The sequence below is a fragment of the Schistocerca americana genome, chromosome 2 (genome assembly GCF_021461395.2).
Source record: "Schistocerca americana isolate TAMUIC-IGC-003095 chromosome 2, iqSchAmer2.1, whole genome shotgun sequence".
NCBI classification, from domain to species: domain Eukaryota; kingdom Metazoa; phylum Arthropoda; class Insecta; order Orthoptera; family Acrididae; genus Schistocerca; species Schistocerca americana.
Genome location: NC_060120.1, coordinates 446,478,430 through 446,494,763, shown reverse-complemented (window position 1 = coordinate 446,494,763; position 16,334 = coordinate 446,478,430). Strand labels below are relative to the sequence as shown.

Here is a 16,334-nt window from a genome sequence, read left to right as displayed (position 1 = left end):
CAAACCTCTTTGTAGTGCATGGCAGAGAGCACATCCCATTGTACCATTTATTAGGGTATCTTCCCATTCCATTCGTGTCTGGAGCACTGGAAGAATAATTGTTTGAATGCCTCTGTGTGTGCTGTACATTATTCTAATCCTGTCCTCATGATCCCAGTGTGATTGATACATAGGGGGCTGTAGTATATTTCTAGAGTTGTCATTTAAAGCAAGTTCTTGAAACTTGGTCTTAGTTTACACTTATCTTCCAGAGTCTTGCCAGACCAGTTCCTTCAGCATCCCAATAGCACTCTTTCCTGGGTCAGACAAATCTGTGACCATTCATGCTGCCCTTCTGTGTATGCATTGAATGTCCCCTGTTGGTCCTATTTGGTACGGGTCCCACACACTGAGCAATATTCTAGAATGGGTCACACAAGTGATTTGTAAGAAATCTCCTTTGCAAACTGATTTCACTTCCTCAGTAGTCTGCCAATAAATCGAAGTCTGCCACCTGCTTTTACCCGTGAGGGAGCCTGTGTCATCATTCCATTTCATATCTCTGAAAAGTGTTACATCCAGGTATTTGTGTGAGTTGATAGATTCCGACAGTGACTCATTGATATTATAGTCATAGGATACTATTTTTTTTCTTTTTTGATGTGCACATTTTTACATTTCTGAACATTTAAAACAAGTTGCTAAACTTCGCACCACGTTGAAATATTATCATTATCTGACTGAATATTTATGCAGCTTCTTTCAGACAGTACTTCATCATTGATAACTGCATCGTCTGCAAAAAGTCAGAGGTTACTTTTGATACTGTCTGCGAGGTCATTAATATACAACAGGAACAGCAAGGGTCCCAAACACTTCCTTGGATCACAACCGAAGTTACTTCTACATCTGACGATGACTCTCCATCCTAGGTAAATGCTGCATTCTCCCTACCAAAGTGTCCTCAATCCAGTCACGAATTTCACATGATACATCATATGATCGAGCTTTTGACAGTATGCATAGATGTGGTACTGGGTCAAATGCTTTTGAGAAATGAAGGTATCAGTGACTGCCTTGAACCAGGGTTTCACATGATCAGTGTTTTTGGGATCAGTGTTTGTTGGCATGGAGGAGGTCATTCTGTTCAAGATACTTCATTATGTTTGAACTAAGAATATGTTCTAAGATTCTACAACAAATTGATGTCAAGAATACTGGATGGTAGTTTTGTGCATCACTTCTACTACCCTTTCTGTAGAGAAGTGTGACCTGTGCTTTCTCTCAACTACTGGACACAATTTTTTGTTCGAGCAATCTACAAGTGATCATATATTCAGAAGAGGGGCTAACTAAGCTGCAAATACAGTATAGAATCTGATAGGGATTCCTTCAGGCCCTGAGGCTTCATCCAATTTTAACTGTTTCAGGTGTTTCTCAATCCCACTGATACTAATACTGATCTTTTCAGAGGTACAAGGATTAAATTGAGGCAGTTCTCCTGGATTTTTCTTTGTAAAGGAACATTTGCAAACGGAGTAAATCATTTCAGCTTTTGCTTTGCTGCCTGTAATTTCAGTTCCTGTCTCATACACAAGGGACTGCACTCTAGCTTTGGTGCCACTAACAGCCTTTACATACAACCAGAATTTCTTTGAGTTTTGTGAAATATAATTTTCCAATATTCTGCTATGGTTGTCACTGTAAGCTTCACACATTGCTGTCTTCACAGCCAAACATATTTCATTCAGCCTCTCTCTATCTATAGTCTTACACTTTGTTTTACACCCATTATGCAGTAGTCTCTGTTTTCTTAGAAGTTTCTTTACAGTGACAGTATACATGGAGGGTCCCTCCCAATACGAATTGTTCTCTTGGGGACGTATCTATCCAGTGCATGTTCAACTTTTTAACATGAGTCATAGTTCCTCTACATGCTACTGCCCTGAGCTGAAAGTTTAAGTTCCTCAATGAGATATGACACTACTGATTTTTTATCTAGTTTACTGAACATATATATCTTCCTGCTTGTTGTAGTTGTCCTTTGTACTTTGGTAATCATTGTTGCCACAACTGCATCATTGTCACTGATACCAGTTTCAATGTGGACATCCTCTAAGAGATCAGATCTATTTGTTGCCATCAGATTCAATATGTTTCCATCATGAGTGGGGTTCTGAAGAATTTGTTGTACATATTTTTCAGAGAAGGCATTTAGTAACGTTTCACAGGATGTCTTATCATGCCCACCACTAACACAACTCCAAATTTCTTAATTGATTGTTGGATGATTGAAGTCTCCACCAACGATTACAGTATGATTGGGGAACTTACGTACAAGTAAACTGACACTTTCTCTAAAGTTTTTGGTTACATAAGGAGATGAGTCTGGTGGGCAAGGGAAGGATCCAGTTACCATTTTATGCCTGCAACTGATATTGAATCTTTCCCACTTTCACGTGCAGCTTCAATTTCTATCGTGTAGATTTGAGTTCATTGTCTGTTGCAACAAATACACTACCTCCATTTCCCATTAGCCTGTCGTTTCTATATACAATTAAATGTTCTTCAGAAATTTTGCTGCTATCAGTTTCAGGTTTCAACCACCTTTCTTTTATTGTCATATCATACCCCCAATCAAGTCCAAATCTGAAAGCATACTCATCAGTGAAGTACAAGACTTAGCCCTAAAAGCATGTTTATTATGGACACCAACATAGAGTGCTACTATGTGTATACAAACATTGAATATTCCAGAATATGAAAACATGACTAACATTAGAACCTTCTAGAAATAATAAATACAAAGTAACATATATTTGCTGGTAACTGGATATGAACTGGCAACTCGCACATAGCAGCCGGTGACACTAATAAGTACTCTACGTTCTTGCAGCACATCTCATGACAATATTGTCAAAAGTTTAAAATTTTAACCCAGTTTGGTTCAACAAGTTCACCAAGAAATGTTATGCAACAGACTTCAAGGAGAAAAACTGTAGATTAACTGTAACCAGTGGTGAATGCATTTCATTTCATTGTGCACCACTTAACATAATCAATGTATAAGGAAGTATCTGTTTGGCTTGCATAAAGAATGTGTGTTCATTACTTCTTTGGGTGACTTTTAATTTCATAGATACTAGGTATGAAGTGAAGTGCAAAGTATATGCCTTATTTACCTGGGGGTGGCGTGCATGTGGGAATCTGAGCCCAATCCCCTCATACTGATCCTCATTGGTGACAGTTTGTGTGCAAAGTGAATCTTCATTCCTACACTAACCTCTCCTTTATTACGGCTTAAGCAAGAAATTGAATAAATACGAATGAATAATTTTTTCCTTGTTGTAGCTGCATAAGTGTTATACCATAGAACACTTGCAAATGAGTTGAACTTCTTTTTATACACTAATTTGGCAATTGTTCTTGGCGTTCTTGAAAGTCGTGCATACAGTTTCTTCCTATGCGAAAGTTATATCAGTATAGAACTCCACACTGATAGATCAAAAGTTTTGTGAATAAGACAAAAAAGTATTTTGTTATGTTAATCCAGTGTTCATTGTTTCATCAAGAACATAAAGCTGAATCAATTAAAATGAATTGTTAACAGCTTTGAAAAATGTAGTTTCCAATCTCCTCAATTGGTGTTTAGCAATAATAATTCGATCACCAGGTGAAAGAACTAGTTTGGTTTCTGTGCTGAACAGATTTGGTTTATTCAAGTTTTCAGTTAAGATGTGAAAAATTGAACTCAGTATATCATTTCAGCAACGGATTGGGAGAAGTCTGAAACAGTCGCAAGTAAATTGGAGTGAGCTGTAGGCCAGATCAAGTGAGCTGGAAAGTAGCCAGAGTTGAGTGGGGATAAGGGAAGGCAAAGGTTGAGACTAAGGTGGTGGTGGTGGGCTGTAAGAATGTGTTGGGGGAGAATCCCTGCCATAAGGGAGGATATTTAACTCTAAAACATGATTGCAGTAGTTTGTCCCAGTAGTTGCTCTAAACATAGGGTAACTCATTTCCCGGTATTGTAATCCTGGAATTTACCCCAGAATTTTGTATATTTTTCCTTTATTTCCCAGTATAAGTTCTCTTGCTATCTTGACATTTATATATTTGTCATGTGAAATAGTAAAAGCAACTAATTTTCATTCTGTGTTTTGGAAGTAAATTGATATAATGAATATTGTGTACATTCCCCAGCATGCACATACGGAGCAATTGTTTACTCAAATATAATTTTTGTTAACAGGTGAAACACAGTGCCAAACAGGCAAGAGATGATGTCAATTTTGCTTTGGACGCACTAGCAGCAGCATTCACTAATGCTTTAAAGCAAAGGCGCAGTGCTCTTCTTGAAGAAGTGGATCGCTTGTGTAGTGAAGGACTGGCACCTCTAACTGAATGTCGAGATCTGATTACCACTCAAATGCAAGTGGCTCACAGTTATGCTAATGAAGGGAGACATTCTCTAGATGACAATAACAAATTTCCAGTAACTGAAAGCTGGGATGACTACACTCACTCGTTTGCAGAGCGTGGTGCTGCATTTCTCGGGAGGTAGGAATGCAGCCCATTAGACTGGATTAATTATATTTCTATGATCTGCAGTGTAATTATTGTTCAAAGCTATCTCTATTTATGGGTATCACCACCTATGGGACTTATTGTCTTTGTAAAAAGGTAGTATTATTTTGTAGTACCAACAAACTGAAAGGAATCAGAGGAAGTTTTTGGGGCATTAGTAGTAGTTTCCTAGTTCTGAAATTTGTACTGTGACCTTTGGTTATGGATTGCTGCAAAGGTGTGTACTGTTCTTTTTTTTAGCTATGATAAATGTCTTTATTTCAGATGAACAGCGTGCAGCAGTTAATCACATATATATTCTATTCCATCATGTTTGCTTCTTCCAAAGCTACAATTTCAGATTTCCATGTTAGAAGAAAATTGCTGGTAAGAGGTTGAAGTAGACTTCATTCTGACTTACTGAAACATTTCCATTAGAGATTATTTGATAGATCAAGGAAAAAGTGTCACAGTCTGTAAATAGCTCTCTCATCATTCTACTGGTGTGCAAAAATATATTACTTGTAGCAGCACTTGCTACCGCTATGAACAACAGACTTTACTGAGGTGGGGCAGCTTGCTTGCCTCAACCATACCGTAAGTGCATCCACAGTGATGGGGAATCTGTGGAGGGGCCAGACAGCATGTCATTCCTGAAGAGGAGCAGCAGCCTTTTCAGTAGTTGCTTGCATCACAGTCAAAATGATTGACTGTTGTGACCTTGTAACACCAGCCAATGCAGCCTTGATCCCCTCGGGGGAATATCTACATTACAAGAATGGTAGCTCAATTTATTGCAGCACTTCTTTTGTTTCCTGTGCTGCAATCTCTCATGTTTGACTATCCTTCCTTATCTTGCTCACTTTCTGATGATGGCAGCCTTTGATGTCAACCTGGCTATTCTGTAGATTTTATGTTCCTTTTTTGTAATATTCTTTCATTCACATCTTATTGGCTGAAGTAATTTGTGGTCCCATTCTGGGTTTGATCTTCATTTTCCAAATTTTTCTGTAATGTGGAGTGACTGGGGAAAACACCTTAAATAGTACCTAAAGATGATGTGCACACAATACCTGTTTAGGCTCCTATTTGAGCTTCAAAGCCAACACAGTAGCCAGTCCAACATGGGGGGGTTGTGATGTACCCTTTCAGTTGAGCCCCTGATAACACAGGGATCACACTGCTGATGCCTTAGCTGCTAGCTCCCTGTGCATGCCAAGGAGTGGATGCCAGTCTTCCTAGGACATCAGGAATCCCAGCAGTGTCCCATGTGCCAGATAGCCTTTGCTGTGGCTGGGTGGTGCCCATGGGGAGAACTGAGGCCTTGACCAGAATATGTGGCATCAGGGCGGATAGGTCCTCACAAGATCCCAGCTACAATAGGCTGCGAAGGAGGAGGAGAAGAAGAAGAAGAAGAAAAAGAATCAAGTCAAGGCTATTCCGGTGAGCTTGGAGGTGTCATATCCCCCCCAAGTTGTCAAATTCCAAACCAGTGCTCATTGATGTGGTTTTACTGCCATCGCTGACAGGCAGTAATACTGGGGCACGAACAGTCCTCATGGCCCCTTCACACGTCACCTGAACACCTGTAATGTGATCATTCAGTGGAACTGTATGAATATTACCGTCACCAGCCAGAACTACAGTATCTGAATTCCTCTTCTCAGAAATTTGTATTGCTCTACAAGAAACACACTTCACTGGTGGCTATTCCCCAATGCTCCACGGTTGTCATGCATTCTGTCCAGAACCACGCCAGTCCTGAGAGGACATCTGGAAGGTCTGCACATTGGTTCGCAAAGATGTAGTCAGTGAGTGGGTTCCCCTTCATACAGTGTTGGAAGTGATAGCAGTGCAAGTGCTGACAACCACAGAAATCACCATTTACATTGTTTACATACCTCCAGGCAGACCAATTTCTGACTTTGAGTTGACCACCTTAATCCAACAACTTTCCCCTTTTTTTCTCCTACTTGTGGATTTCAGTGCGCATCACCCCATGTGGGGGAGTACCGTGTTATCTTGTTGGGGCCATCAACTTCACCAGATTCTTACTGACCGTGAACTGTGTGTCGTCAACAGTGGTACTCCTACGCACTCAGTGCTGTCCGTGGCACATTTCCAGCTCTTGATCTAATGATCTCTTCCCCCAATCTCATGGCTTCACTGCATTGCTTGTTACATGATGATCTATGTGACTGTGACAACTTTACAGTGATCCTGTTGCTTCCTTGCTGTCACTGGCTGGATCAACTACCACAATCGATGCTTCGAAGAGCCAGCTTGCAGTTGTATGCCTCTGTCAGATTGCATCGACAAGGTTGTGCATGATGTATCCAACGTGATTTCCCGTGCCGTGAGAATTGCTATTCCCCTTTCTACTGCTCCTCTTCACTGTCATGGTGGAACAAAGACATTGCAGTAGCTGCTCAGGGCTGCTGAAGAATTGTGCAGTGTTTCCAGTGACATTCTTTGCAGACAAATTGTATCACTACTAAGTGACTTCATGCTAAAGTTTGCTATCTAATTAAAAACAGTAAGAAGGAATGCTGAGAGCACTGCATCTCCTTCCTGGGAACGTATGCCTCTTAATCCTTGGTGTAGGGCAAGATCCATGGTCTTAAGAGCCTTGAAATATCTGTTGATTTTGACCTTCAGGTTGGTATTTTTACCAATGTGTCTGTTCTTCTGAACACCTTGTCAAGCACTTTCCATCAGTGTTGGCACCTTCTTCTTATTCAGCTATCTTTCTAATGCAGAAGAGACAAGTTGAAGACATCCACCTATGTTCCACCCTCTTGCCAGTTTGAATTATATTATGAAACTTCCAATTGCTTCAGGCTCTTGCTTTGTCTCATGATAGAGCCCCAGGCCCTGAGTCAGTTCACAATCAGATGATCCCACATCTGAATGTTGCTCAAAGGTTACATCTGCTTAGGATCTTTAACTGTGTTTGGTTCAAAGGTCCCTTCACTCTGCAGTTGTGAGATAGTACCATTTTGCCAATCATTCAGCCTTGCAAATACCCAACATCTGTTGATAGCTACCGACAGATTAACTCACCAGTGTGCCTGAAAGGATTGTTGACCGTGGATTTTGCTGGGCACTCGAATCTCTGGGCCTTTTGTTGCCCTTTCAGTGTGGTTTTCACAAGGATGATCCATAACCGACCAATTGGCGCATTTGGAAACAGCAGTCTAACAGGCATTTTCTAAATGTCAACACCTCCTTGCTGTCTTTTATGACCTACGTAAGGCACATGATATCACTTGGCGCCATCACAGTTTACCTACCCTCCATGACTGGGGCTTTCAAGGTTCCCTAATGATTTTCATCCCACCAGTTATACCAGGTTGTTGGTACTTCATTCAGCTTTCTATGGGTGTAAGAGAATGGTGTTCCACAGGGCTCTGCCTTGAATGTCACACACTTCCTCATTGCCATCTGTGAGCTAGTGACCTCTGTTGGGCAGCTGGTCACCCCTGCACTGAATGTCAACAACTTTTGCATTTGGTACAGCTCCCACACAGTAGCCTTGTCCAAATGCCATCTACAATTTGCCATCCGACAGGCCACTGCTTGTGCTCTTTCCCATGGCTACCAATTATTTAGTGCAAAAACAGGGGTGACAAATTCTGTCGTCATGCCATAGTCCATTCTGACCCAGTGCTTGGAAGTTATTGAACAGTTATTTTGGGCTTCTTCTCTGATAAAAAGCTGACTTGACTGCCCAATATTTTCCAACAAAAGACTAGTTGCATGTGGAAGCTTAACACGCTCTCTGCTTTCTTGCCTGCACATCTTCTGCATATTTATCTGTCCCTGGCCTTGTCCTGACTGGACTGTGGTTGCCAGGTTTATGGCTTAGTAGCACAGTCCTGGTTAACACACTCTGTTTCCTTGCCCACACCTCTGGGTGTGTAGATTGTGTTACCATCCTCCGTATTTGCTGTGCCTTGGTCTCATACCAGCTGCCAGGTTTAGGCTCAGCAGTTTGTCTGGCACTGAAATTGTCAGACTCAGTCCATTGTGGAGATTGTCTGGCCCCTGGTGTGTTCTGAAATAGTCCTGTAGACAGTCTCCTTGCTGAAGTGAGATCTTACCTCTTCATCTCCGACAGTACCAGCTCTTGGTCTCCTATGTAATTGCCATTTGACAGTTCCCTGGTCAACAAACATACCACATTCTTTTTGGGTATGGGAGGCATCGACCTCTTAATACCAGCCCTCTGATGAGATTACAAGTTGGAGTGCACTTCACTGCAGCCCTCTGCCAGGATCTTTGCTTCTCCTCCTTGAACGTACTCCCCACATTTTTCTCATGCAATCTTCTCACTTTCTCTTGTTCTGAATCTGTTCACTCAGACACATTCTGTGCTCTGTAACTTCTTTGCGATTGATTGGGCTGGCAGGATCAGATGTGGGGAGGATCTTTTCCCACCATTGGATGAGCCCTGGGAGACCCCTCATCTGCTCTTAGCTCCATACTGGCCTGATCCACACACTTCTCTGGCAGTTCTTTGTCAGCTTCCAGTGCTTCAGTCTGACTGCTCCTATGTATTTTCATCATCAGAATATGCTGAGTCACTAATTATGAAGGGACTACCCCTGGATCAGTGACCTTGCTGCTTAGTCCCTTATCCTCCGATCAACCAAACAACATGACCTTGCTATACTTGTACTATGAATGGCCAAAAGCAAGATGAAACTATTGTCATTATTTCTCCTGAGGTCTTGAATCTCTACTGTATCGTTAAATGATGATGGCATCCTCTTGAGCAAAATATTCTGGAAGTAAAATACCCTCCCATTCAGATCTGCTAAGGATGATGTCGTCATCAGAAAGAAACAAAACTACCATTCTACGGGTCGGCATGTGGACTGTTATATCCCTTAATTGGATAGGTAGGTTAGAAAGTTTAAAAAAGGAAAGGGTAGATTGATGTTAAATATGGTGCAAATTAGTGAAGTTTGGTTTCAGGATGAACAGTACTTTGGGTCAGGTCTGTACACGGTTGTAAATACAAAATTATATGGGTCTAATGAGTAAGAAAATAGGAATGCAAGTAAGCTACTATGAATGCAATATCATAACAAAGATAAACATGAAACCTACGTCCACTGCAGTAGTAAAAGTTTATATGCAAACTAGCTCTGCAGATGATGATTAGATTGCAAGAATGTATGATGAGATAAAAGAAGGGAGAGTAAAATTTAATTGTAATTTATCTATGGAATTTGATGGTAGGAAAAGGAAGGAAAGGAAAATTGTAGAAGAGTATGGACTATGGAAAAGAATGAAAGAGGAAACCACCTGGTAGAATTTTGCAGAGAGCACAATTTAATCATCACTAATACTCAGTTTAAGAATTATGAAAGAAGATTGTATAGATGGAAGAGACGTGGAGACACTGGAAAGTTTTGTATTGATTATTAGTTGTAAGACAGAGATTTTGGAACCATATTTTAAATTGCAAGACATTTCCAGGGGCATACATATATTCTGACCGTCATTTATTGGTTAGGAACTGTTGATGAAAAGTGAACAAATTGTGAAAATGTATGAAATTAAGAAGATGGGACCATTGAAAGAACCAGAGGCTGTCAAGAGCTTCAGAGGGACCATTAGGCAATAGCTGACTGAAACGGGAAAGGAGCATAGTAGAAGACAAATGGATAGCTTTGAGAGATAAGTTATTGAAGACAGCTGAGGTTCAAATAGGTAAAACAACAAAGCCTAGTAGACAGAAATATAAAAATTCAGTTTGTGGAGGAAGCTATAGAGATAGAATGAGTGACCAAGAGAAAATGGAAACTGCAAAACAAAATGAAGAGGGATTAATAATTAGTTATACTCACAAAAATAAAGTCCTAATTGCAATGACAGACAAGTTTTTGTATTTTTATTAACTACAACAGGAAGACATTGTCTGGACATTGTACGTCCTTGGTTATTTAACGCTTCCCCTATAATGACCTTTTAGAAGTTCAACACTGTCATGATTTATACCACTGTTTTATGTTCCCATTGAGGTTTGCTAGTTCTATAATTTATGCCATGATTCTAATTTTCATTTAATGTTGGCTTAGGTCTCACAGTTTTTATCACTAACACTTTATCTGTAATGTGACCCATCCGAAAATTACAGATGACACATTCAGATTGTGTGATAGGTTGCCAGCAGTCCCAAACTTGGAAGATGTTCCTGGTGTGCAGTTTGAATGTTGCCTGCATGCTGTTGAAGCTGATTTGGTGCATACTATCGAGAGGGTTGGCAGCGTGTCACGTCTTGGGCCTGTCCAAATTTGTGCTGTTGAAGAAAAACCTGGAGCTCTGCTCGTCCATTGGCAGCAGGTGTCACATTTATGTAATTAATTATCTTATTAGATTACAGGCTTTTACTTGTTTACTACCTGTGATCTGTTCTCTTACAATTTTGTGCATTATGTTGTATTGTCTTATATATGGTTTGTAGGTTATTTAGACAGGATATTTCAGTGGATTTTTCCAGTCGGCAGGTTTACAACATATGGACCTTGCAACATCAAATCTGTTGAAAAACTAAGTGTCAGATTTATCTTTGTTTTATCTTCCTCTTGACCAACTAAGATTATGCAACAACTTCAATTCCTCTTCCTTCTTTGTTGTATTCTTTCTTTTCCCCTCACACTGCTTTTTCCTCCTCCTGTCCATAGTGTTCCTGATTTATTATTTCTTCTACTGTGTGAAAGCCTTCAGAATTTACTATTTTGTTCTCTTTCTGATTCTTTGATGATGTTTCTTTCTAGTTCATTTCATATTCTTGTAATCCACTCAATTATAGATTTCTTTTTCTAGAAAAACAGGAATATTTGTTCTTTCTGGTCCTCTGAGGACGTTTCTTTCTAGTCCATTTCTTATTTCTGTAATCCGTGCTATTGCAGATTTCTTTTTCCAGAAAAGCAGAAATATTTGCTTCATTTAATTTATTTTTTTAGTTTTTTCAATGTTCCGATAATGCAGAATTATGTATGCATAATGAAAGGCATTTCCACGTAGTCTGTTTTCTTGACATTTCTGTTGCACATTACTGGTCCTCAAAACGTAGTTTTCATTTCTATCTATTTATTAAAAATTGTGTTTTGAGGCTGGTTCATGAAATTTAGCTTCACTTTGGTAGAAACAAGCTGCAAATTCTTATACAATGTCAGTTGTTTGGAGTGTTGTTATTTATGGCACATGAATGGTTTTGGATGAATCTTTTTAGATCAGATTTATGAACCAGTGTTTTTCTTCCTTTATATTTTATTTTTTATTATTTTAGGCTATATTTGATAGTGTTTATTCTCATCTGGTAAATATTTATCTTGAAATAAAAACAAAATCAACTATATGTATGGTAGAATTTTCCCTACCTAAATTTATGCACAAACAGATGTTGTTCCTTGTTGCAATACTGTGCAAGTAATTTGTTCCTAATTTGTGCTTATGCTGTATGTCCAAGGCTGAGCTGCTCATGGCTGCAAGTTGCAGTTTATGCTTTTGAGAATTCTAGATTCTGTCTGATGCAAGACATGATTTATTTTTTTCTGGTGTAAAGGATTCTTGTTTCTCTGCAAGAGAAACACTCTCAGCACTGACTGTGATTAATTTGGGAGAACCTCAGTAATGTGGCTTAGCAGGGTCTTTGTATTATACTGCAGCTTGAACACACCTCTGTGTTCTTCAGGTCTCAGGAAGATGAGGTATCTGCTCATACCTTGTGGAAGGACTCAGAGCATTATGCTGTTATACTTCTCTGCTTTTCTGAACACTGGAAAGAGCTTTATTTTTTATATGCTATTAAAACTTTTTTTGTGATCTTGCAGTTAGACTAACATCAGCATACTCGGACATACAATAGAAATGTTAAAAAGTGAAAGGTTCTGGTTTAATTATCCACTAGCATATTTTTGGTAATTCCTAATTTTGTGTCACTTTACTGTTACTAAATTATGAATTCTATGTAATTTATTTGATGCATTATTATGATTAGGTTTTGAGCTTGTCTGATGGTTGTGAACTGAACTAACGTGCTCAAATTATTTACTCCTGACAGAGAGCCCTACATACTGTTCCAGCATTATTTTTCATAATTTTATGACCCTTGATAATTTTTTTTTCTCTCGCCCACACGGGTTTCAGTAGGTTCATCATATAAACAGGGTGACCATAATTAACAGTTCCTGTTTCAAAACACAGTAGAAAGAGGACCACTGTTCAAAATGGCATCAAATTTGAGCAGCATAGTATTAATGGAGGAGGAAACGTCATGGGGGGGGGGGGGGGGGGGGAAGAAAAACAACATTTTGACCAATAGATGCTGCTGTAAGCATCAGAATATGCACGGCACACAGCCGTTTGTCAGTTTGCATTCGGAACACCCAACATGACTGTCCCCATGAAGATTGCACGCTGCTAGTAAAGCTTTTTTACAAGAACAGTAACTGTGCACTAATAGCCCTGCAAAAGTTTCAGACACTCGGGAGCATGAAAAAAGGCATTATCCTGATATCTGCTAAGGGTCTGGAGAAATGACTACGAAATTTAAAAAGACAGGTTCTTTTGAAGTGCAGGAAAGCCGTTGATCTGGTGTCTGTCGAAGACGTGGCTACAGCAGTGCAGGAGGAGTCAAGTGATGGGATGCAAACATGTAGTGCACAGGGAATTGCCTGTACATTGGACATACCTGTGAGCACAGTGCATAAAATCCTGTGAGACATTCTGCATTTTTATCCATACAAAACCACCCATGTTCAGGAGTTGCTTCCTGCTGACCTGCAACAACACAGATGTTCACTCTGGAATTTCTTGCTCGCATGGAAGTGAACAATGAATGGCCATGGATTATTCTGAGGAAAGATATAACCCATTTTCATCTCCAAGGTCATGCCAGTATGCAGAATATGGGTGACAGAAAATCCACAAGCATATCAGCATATCAACTGATACCACTTCATTCTGCTAAGCTGAAGTGGTGGCGTGTTTGTGGCTATTGGTAGTAGCTCAGCTTGTAGAGAAATTGAAATAGATAGTTCCTGTGAATTACTATGGGTAGAGGTTATACTCAAAGCTGTACCAAAATAGTAATTGGCTCCTTCTACCAACCCCCCCCCCCCCCCCCCCCCCCCCGACTCAGATGATGTAATAGCTGAACGCTTCAAAGACAACTTGAATCTCAATACAAATAAGTACCCCCCACTCACACAGTTATAATTGGTGGAGACTTCAATCTACCCTCGATTTGTTGGCGAAAATACATGTTCAGAGCCGGTGGGAGACAGAAAACATCTTCCAAAACTGTACTAAATGCTTTCTCTGAGAATTACTTTGAACAGTTGGTTCATGAGCCCACACGAATTGTAAATGGTTGCAAAAACACACTTGACTTCTTAGCCACAAATAATCCTAATCTAATAGAGAGCGTCATGATGGATACGGGGATTAGTGAACACAAGGTCATTGTAGCGAGGCAGAAAACTATATCAAGGGAAACCACTAAAAATAAACGCAAGATATATCTATTTAAAACAGCAGATAAAAATTCAGTTGATGCCTTCCTAAGAGGGAGTCTCCATTCCTTCCAAGCTAAGTATGTAAGTGTAGACGATATATGGCTCAAATTCAAAGATACAGTATTGACAGCAATAGATAGATTCATACCGCATAAGTTAATAAGAGACGGGACTGATCCACCAGGGTACACAATACACATCAGAACACTATTGCAAAAAGCAATGAAAAAAGCATGCCAAATTCAGAAGGACGCAAAATCCCCAAGACTGGCCAAGTTTCACGGAAGCTCCAAATTTAGTGCAGACATCAATGCGAGATGCTTTTAATAGTTTTCACAATGGAACATTGTCTCAAAATATGGCAGAAAACCCAAAGAGATTCTGGTTTTATGTAAAGTACACCAGTGCCAAAAAACAGGCAATACCATCACTGCATGATAGTGATGGACATGTTACCAATGATAGTGCCACTAAAGCGGAGTTCCTAAATACAGTTTTCCATAATTCCTTCATGAAAGGAGATGAAGTAAACATTCCAGAATTCGAAACCAGAACATCTGTTAGCATGAGTGACGTAAAAGTAGATATCTTAGGTGTTGCAAACAACTCAAATCAAGTCTTCCAGTCCAGATGGTATACCAATCAGGTTCCTTTCAGAGTATGCAGACACAATCGCGCCTTTCTTAGCTATCATATACCACCACTCACTTGACGAAAGGTCTGTTCCTAAAGACTGGAAAGTAGCACAGGTCACATCAATATTCAAGAAAGGAAATAGGAGTAACCCATTGAATTACAGACCCATATCACTGGCTTCAATTTGCAGTAGGACTTTGGAGCATATACTGTACTCAAAACAGTATGAATCACCTGAAGAAAACTATTTATTGATACATAACCCAACAAGGATTCAGAAAATATTGTTCTTGTGCAACACAGCTAGCTCTTTATTCCCATGAAGTAATGAGTGCTCGACAAAGACTCTCAGATCGATTCCATATTCATAGATTTCCAGAGGACTTTTGATACGTTCTTCACAAGCGACCGTTAATCAAATTGCGTGCATATGGAGTATGGTCTGTTGTGTGGTTGGATTCGTGATTTCCTCTCAGAGAGGTCACAGTTTGTAGTGGTAGACAGTAAATCATCGATTAGAACAGAAGTGATATCTGGCGTTCTGCGTTATAGGCCCTCTGCTGTTCCTGATTTACATAAATGATCTAGGTGATAATCTGAGCAGCACCCTTAGATTGTTTGCAGATAATGCTGTAATTTACCATCTAGTAAAATCATCAGATGAACAATTCCAATTACAAAATGATCTAGAGAGAATTTCTGTATGGTGCGAAAAGTGGCAATTGGCACTAAACAAAGAAAAGGGCGAGGTCATCCACATGGGTACGAAAAGAAATCCGATAAATTTTGGGGATACAATAAATCGCACAAATCTAAGGGTTGTCAGTTCGACTAAATACCTAGGAATTACAATTACAAGCAACTTAAATTGGAAAGACCACATAGATAATATTGTGGGGAAGGTGAAACAAAGACTGCGCTTTGTTGGCAGAACACTTAGAAGGTGCGACAAACCCACTAAATAGATTGCCAACATTACACTTGTCCGTCCTCTGCTGGAATATTGCTGTGTGGTGTGGGACCCTTACCAGGTAGGACTAACTTAGGACAAGTGCAAAGAATGGCAGCCCATTTCGTGTTATCGTGCAATAGGGGTGAGAGTGTCACTGATATGATATGCGAGTTAGGGTGGCAGTCACTGAAACAAAGGCAGTTTTCTTTATGGTGAGATCTATTTTGAAATTTCAATCAGCAACTTTCTCTTCCGAATGCGAAAATATTTTGTTGACACCCACCTATGTAGGGAGAAATGATCATCATAATAAAATAAGAAAAATCAGAGCTCGAACTGAAAGATTTAGGTGTTCCTTTTCCCATGCACCTTTCGAGAGTGGAATGGTAGAGAAGTAGTATGAAAATGGTTCGATGAACCCTCTGCCAGGCACTTAAGTGTGAATTGCAGAGTAACTATGTAGATGTGTGATGCGGGTGGATGGCATCATTTAGCATAGGGGTGTATTTTTTCGAGGAAATAAGGCCTTCGGGTTCTCTTACCTGTACCATTGCTGGTAAACACTATGAGACTCGTACGCAGACCAACATCATTCCAACTGTTCCACAGCACGGGTGTTGAAATATGGTATCCCGGCTAAGACACAAAGTTGAAATATGCTCACTATTTTT

General features: G+C 39.9%; 1 protein-coding gene across 1 annotated transcript in view; it reads left to right on the top strand.

The window, feature by feature from the left end:
- The window catches only part of LOC124595335 (cytokine receptor-like factor 3), a 133,501-nt gene that overhangs the window by 37,737 nt on the left and 79,430 nt on the right, over window positions 1-16,334 (top strand). Inside the window, exons 2-3 of the mRNA XM_047134044.1 lie at window positions 4,229-4,536; window positions 10,716-10,896. Of these exons, the coding sequence (XP_046990000.1) occupies window positions 4,229-4,536; window positions 10,716-10,896 (489 nt within the window). The remainder of the gene's footprint in view (window positions 1-4,228; window positions 4,537-10,715; window positions 10,897-16,334) is intronic.